The sequence below is a fragment of the Oxyura jamaicensis genome, chromosome 9 (assembly GCF_011077185.1).
Source record: "Oxyura jamaicensis isolate SHBP4307 breed ruddy duck chromosome 9, BPBGC_Ojam_1.0, whole genome shotgun sequence".
NCBI lineage: Eukaryota > Metazoa > Chordata > Aves > Anseriformes > Anatidae > Oxyura > Oxyura jamaicensis.
This window is the reverse complement of record NC_048901.1, coordinates 637,853-644,303: the sequence shown is the minus strand read 5'-3', so window position 1 is coordinate 644,303 and position 6,451 is coordinate 637,853. Positions and strand designations below refer to the sequence as shown.

The following is a 6,451-nucleotide window of genomic DNA, read 5'->3' as shown; positions in this document are numbered from 1 at the left end:
CGCGGGATCCCATCCCCTGGTCCAGGCGAGGTCCTGGCGAGGACCGGGATAGCTCCAAGTGTAGAACGGGTTGAGACCAAATGCAGCCTCACGGAGAACTGTAGAGGTTTTTTCTAAGCTGTTGCCATCATTAGGAACACCTTAGTTTTTTTTGTTGTTGTTTGTTTGTTTGTTTTTCCTATATTAAAGCATTATTTTTGCGGTGACTTTTGTCGTCTCCCACTCCTCCTTCCCTAGAGCAATCCTGCAAAAACTTTAAATCATCTACGAGGAAATGGAGTCAATGTGTCATTCAGCATTAAAAATCTGGGTTTTTAACTAAAAGCTTGAAATGCTATTCCGGTCCCATTATAGCCATGGGAACGACGTGCTCTGTTGGGATCTCAGAAATGTTACATATCCCTGAAGCAGGCGCTCCCCTGGTTTGTTTACACTGGCTTACTTTCATTTATATCCCAGGAATACTCTTGCACCAGGCGACACATGAAAAGACAAAGGGTGTAAATAAACTACCATATGGCCCAGAGGTTTTAGCAGAGCTGGAGCCGCTTAGCGAGTCATGTGGCTGATACTGGGAATCCAACTTCTCCTGCTCCCACTCTGCATGAATCTCCATTTCTCCGCGCTCCCCTTCCACCTTCTCATGACAAGTCGCACTTATGTCGCAACCAGCTCGGCAGGAGCAGCTGGCTCTTCCCTCGGGCTGGAAAAATCGAGATAGAGAAGGGATGGGGAGGAAAGAGTGCATATATGGGTGTCTAAGCCTGTACGTGCATGTGCACAAACAGCTGGAAAAAATCCCATTGACATAGCAAATGGGTGTGTGAGGGTAAGTGTGAGTGCGTGTGTATGACAGCATGTGTGTGTGAATGTGTGTGAGTGAATGTGTGCATGAGTGGGAGTGGGTGGGAGTGTGGGGAGCATGTGTACGAGTTTGTGTGTGAGTGTGAGTACAAGTGTGAATGTGAGTGCCCACATACAGCAGCCCGGACCCATTTCAGGCATTGTTCCTGGGGAGGGGCCTCAGTCCCTGTTGGCTGCAGTGGGGGCCCAGACCAGGCCATGCCAGGCCATGCCAGCCCCTCTGAGCAGGCAGGGAGGGCTCAGCAGGCCAACACACACCGAGACACTTGACAAGAAGCTTTTTCCAATTGTAATCCATTTCAGGGGTTCTGTCCCAAAGAGCTAAGCCCCACTCGGGGCTGGCGAGGTGAAGTGCGTGGAGCAGCTTACTACACATATCACCCCTCTGCTTCTCTCCATAACTCATCGGAAATGGGCTTTAGTTACTGATTCATATTTCTAATCTTCCTTTCCTGAACATACAATGTTCTTTTGTTAAATGAATGGTCTTTAATTAATGCACTTGCACAATGAAGGGGCTTGCATGGGGATCGATGATAGGAAGCAACAGGGGATGGTTCCCTCCAAAATGGTTTGTCAGCATTGAGAAAGAAAAGGCAACATCTATGAAAGGGCCACTAATAATGCCCACACGTCTCTCACCATGTTGTCTGAGGGGACATTCCTTCCCTTATTGACAGTCAAGTGTAATAAGTACATGTCTTCGCTCAGTCATTATAGTCCATAGAATTGTATTCTTTAATTAGCGTGTACTGTTAGCCCTCCTTTCCTTTATGTGCAGTTTTTTGTCTTTTACACATCAGCAACAATATTTTCCTTCCGTTCTTTCTTTTTCTTGAATTCTTTTCTTGCTCTCCTTCTCTCTCTCTCTTTCTGCAGTCGAATGAATTCTTTATTGACAATATTGCTGCCAGCCAAAGCCAACTTTTTGTCATCTTTGCGTGTTAGGCAACATCTTTAAAGTCTCCCCAAAAAAAAAAAAAAAAAAAAAAAAAAAAAAGTGCGCATGCGCCCTCCGGGGTTAGGGCTGCTGTGTGCCCAGGGCTGCAGTGGTCCAAATGGCAACGCCGAGTCTTAAAAAGTCACGCAAAGAAAATCAGCACTCTCACAGAAAGTTTCACTGCGACGGGGACTCCTTTTGGGGGGAAAGTCCTTCAAACGAGCAATTTTAGCCCTTGCTCGCCCCGCCGGCACAATGATCCCTGCGGGCAGGGGGAGCCGAGCCCCGCGGGGCGGCCCCGGCGAGCACCGCTGACCTCCGACGGCACGCGTGTGCGAAGGGCTAAGCGGGCACCGGCGGGGGGAACCGGCGACACAACGACAAAGGGACAGGGTTGGCCAAGGCAGGAACTCGGCTCACACCGGGCTCCGCTTTCGCACGCTGCGCTTCGGCCCATATGGAAAGGAAATCTCGTTTGAAGCCCCTGCTCTGAAAACCGGGATCTCGGAAATGAAGCCAAAGAGGTGCTTGGGTTTGGTTTGGTTCTTTTAATGCAAATGCCAACCTAAAACGATTAACATTAGGAGAGGTTAAAGACGAACAAAAACCATGCATTAGGACTTGACTGTACACCACATATACACCAGTTTGAGAATTTCTTTTTCCAACTAGTATAAAACCCAACAGAAAGACAAGGTCGTCTACACAGTGTTTTAGGAATGGCTCGGTATCGCCGGTACAAACACATATTTTTAAAAGTGCACATTTGTAAAAATAACAATAGAAATGATAGGTTAATAAATATTTATTGTAAAAAAATCCAAATATTAAAAATAAATAGTATGTTCAAACACACAACAGTAAGTTCCTTCATTACCAAACATGTGATGAAGGAAAATATGGAACATAGTCTGAAAAGATATACAGCATATCAACATTGCAAAAGTTATTTGCGAGCTACATTTTCAGAGACGTTTCTTCTCTGTACAGTTCACATGTGGTAGATTTTTCTATAAATATGACAAGATCCAGGATTAATAATAACAATAATAGTAATAATAATAATACCCACTCCACTGCAGTTTGACTCAGTCTTTACTCAGGAAAAGTCCCATTAAATTAATGGGGTTGCTTAGAATGGCAGGATTGGGCTCAGATCATTCTGTAGCAACTAAAATAGAAGTACACTGATGAGTTACAAGGTCAAGTAATTCGTTTTACAAACAGAGCATTTAATGATCTCCAAAGAGAAACTCCTAAATAAGCTCTTAGAAATGAATGGTTTCAGTCCACACGGTGATGTTTATAAAATAAAGATACAAAAGAGATATAGTTTGACTATCTTTACACTTACAGACAATAAAACATGGGAGCATATGGAAGCCATCGCTTTGAATGCGTTAATAACTTCGATACATTGCAGTATATACATGCTTAATAGGTATTCGGACTGTTAAAACGATCAAAGCCTTTACTCTTATGTGTGTGCTGTTGCTTTCATTCTACTGGAAAGAAAACGTTTGTTGGTCACATTCTGGTGGCAATGAAACTCAACAGTTCTGCCTCCCCCAAGAGCTGCATTCTGTGCAGCATATGTGTAGGAATAATTTATTAGACAGAAAAGTTCAGAGGATAAAATGCAAAAATGGACATCATTTCAACTTTCCAGCTGTAAGGACATACAGACCTCTACGGACTTCTGTACACAGACAGTTTCACACAGACACGGACACATATATCCAGATCTATGTCTATACACAGCATTCGATAGTTTGGTATTTTCTGCACCCTCTGGGCCCTTAAAGTTATCTTTAAAAGTTTGATTTTATCTCTTTAGAAACGCTTTAAAGCTAACGGGCAGGGTGAATTTGACAGAGAGGAGAACAAATCGCTGACAAAGAACCTTTTACGTTTCATCAGCGTTGTTAGGACGACGAGCAGGAATTTCTCAGATAATAACTCCCACTTCAAAGATTTCTCAGCTCAATAGAAATTGGACCATCCTTTTTATTCAACCACAAGGGCTGGCACTAAAGACGACTCAACTGTTTGAATTTTTTTTCATCGTGTTTATTTTTCCCCTATTCACTGGGGTACTTGGATAAAATAAACAACAAGACAATTACTGGAACATGGACTTCTAACTTTCCCGGGCCCATGGCCCAGCGCCCATGGCCCCGGCCGGGTGTCAAGTTCCGCGCCCTGTGGAGGCTGCGCGGGCCTCCGGGGATTCCAGGGCAGCTGCCGAGCTCCGAGATCCTCGGGGGGTCGGGGGCGGCCCGGGGGGACTTCGTTTCTTGTCCTACCTCCCTTCGGGAGGGCCGGGGCCGAGGGGTGCGCGGCCGGGGGCTCCGGGGCCGAGTTTTTTGGCCGGGGGCTGGCGGCGAGCGAGGCCGGAGCCGCAGCCTCCCTTCGGCCAGGGCTGGAGGCTGCGGAGCCCGCCTCGGGGTGAGGGTGAAGCCCAGCGGGCCGCAACCCCGCCGAAGGGCCGGGGGTGGAGGAAGGATGTCCGTAGCGAGGGGCAGATTGAGTGTATTAAGCTAGCATGAAAGCAAAGGTCAGTGCAAATGTATCTTAATAGACTGTCTCAAATGGAGTGTGCCTCCTTTGAAGGCCGCTTGCTATTGCTCTCCTCATTACCATAGCGATCCTAACGTGGCATGCTGATGCACCATAAAACTCACACTTTCAACCCCAAAATCAGGCCCTTTGAACAACCCGAGCTTGGTTAGACCTTTCTCCTTTTCTTTTCCCCCTTAAAAACCATTTCCTTGCCTTTAGAAACTCGCCCTCAAATCCCAAACGCATTCTCTGATCCCGGCAGAAAGCAGAAACAAAACTGAGCTGAGGCGACAGTTCATGCAGACCTTTTCTTCCTGACATTCTTACCCATTTTTATTATGATCTGGAACAAGTGCCCTGTTCGCGTGGGTTTTGTTTACCGGAAATTAAATGAAAATGATTTAGTTCGCGTCAAACAAAAATATGTACTTGTATACACAAGAAAAAGGGACTGTTAGACGTAAATATTATGTCCTTAATGAAAAGACTGGACGGGCTCCGGACTTCGCCTTTCACTGTTTAAGTATGACTTGCCTATTGCCATAGAAATCCTAACTTACCATGAAGATTCACCGTTGTGAAGAAATACTTCTTTGTGCGAGCTTTCTTTGATGTCTAAGGCATAAGATTCAGGCTTTCAGCTGCGTCTATCTAGATTACCTTGAGAGCAACGGGGTAGACATCTGTAACAAATGAAAAATTAAAGGTGATTAGTCCTCACTTCCAAACACTTGTGCAAAAAGAGAAATAAAGAAATAAATAGATCTCAGGACAAGATGGAAACATCCTCCCTGCCCTCAGCTGCCTCCCCTACCTTTCCATTTCCACGGCACAAGTTTCAAGGGCTGCAGGGCCGGAGGACAGCACTCGCCCCTCAGTTTGGGCTCCTCTCGCATTTCTCTCGATTGGGTAAGTCGCTGCGTGCCCCTCACGGCGCAGACACACCGCTGCTACCACTCGAGAGAAATGAATCCCCAAAAGTGGGGCGCTTCGTGCGGGGGCCCCCGATTAAGTGCCTCGGGAGGAAAACTAAGCTGCGGGAAGGGGGATGAGCTCTCTACAGGGGTGTTTGTGCCACTGACCAGCTGCTTATTTTCCTCCAGCTTCACATTTCTGGATGTGAATACACACATCTGTGTGTCTGTGTGCACGTGCACTTGCACACACGGCAGGCCATCACCTGGGCGCAGAGGTGGTGCACAAGGGGAGAGGGGAAGCGGCTCCATCAGCCTTCTGCCTGCACGGAGCGAGCCGTGGAAACCTCCTCCAGCAGCCCCGGCTATTTATTTGCCTATCTGTTATTGTTAAACATCATTAAAGTAATTAAAACGGCACCATTCGGCAGTTTCAAGCTACCCCACCGGAGTGTTTTGTGATTATTTTTTTTTCCCTTCCTTCTCTCTCTCGTCCAGAGGAGCGACCCCGGCATGTTTGTGTAGGGCCTAGTTTTTCAGTCCCGGGGCAGGACGAGCCTGCCAAAGCTGCGGTGCTGCCCGCTACGAGGATTTATCCGCGGCTTTATTTTCGCAGGGCCGTGGAGCAGCGGCCCCAGGCCCCAGCTCTGCCGGGGGTCGCCCAGCCCTGCCCCACCCCACCCCCCCCGCCGTGATGTCACCGGTCCGGCTTTGCCTCCCCCCCACAACCCCCCGGCCCCCCGCCCCTGGAGCCCCCTCTCCCAGGGCTGGCAGGGGCATTTCCACCCCCGGGCTGCCTCAATTAGCCACGGCCGGCGGGGAAATATATATGTGTGTGTGTGTGCGTGTATATATGTATATATGGTTCTATACTGCAAGAGGGAGAAGTGGGGGGATGCTTTACAGAAACGTCCATCGAGCGAGTTAATTAATCAAAAAATTTAATGGATCCATTTTGTACAATTCGGTAACAAATAATAGCTTATATATATTTCTTTAAAAAAACACACTCGCACAGAAAATAGTGGGCGAACAGAACACTCCAGCACGAGATACTGTTGACAAGAGAAAGTCTGTACGGCTACAAATGTGTGTGAAACCGCTTTGGTTTTTGGGGTGGGAGGGGGAAGGGAAGGGAAGGGAAGGGAAGGGAAGGGAAGGGAAGGGAAGG

General features: G+C 47.5%; 1 protein-coding gene across 1 annotated transcript in view; it reads right to left on the bottom strand.

Moving 5' to 3' along the window:
* Positions 1 to 2,570: 2,570 nt before the first annotated feature.
* ZIC4 (Zic family member 4) overlaps positions 2,571 to 6,451 on the bottom strand; it is an 18,220-nt gene continuing 14,339 nt past the window's right edge. The window contains exon 3 of the mRNA XM_035334945.1: positions 2,571 to 5,049. Coding sequence (XP_035190836.1) covers position 5,049 — 1 coding nt within the window. The 3' untranslated portion in view covers positions 2,571 to 5,048. The remainder of the gene's footprint in view (positions 5,050 to 6,451) is intronic.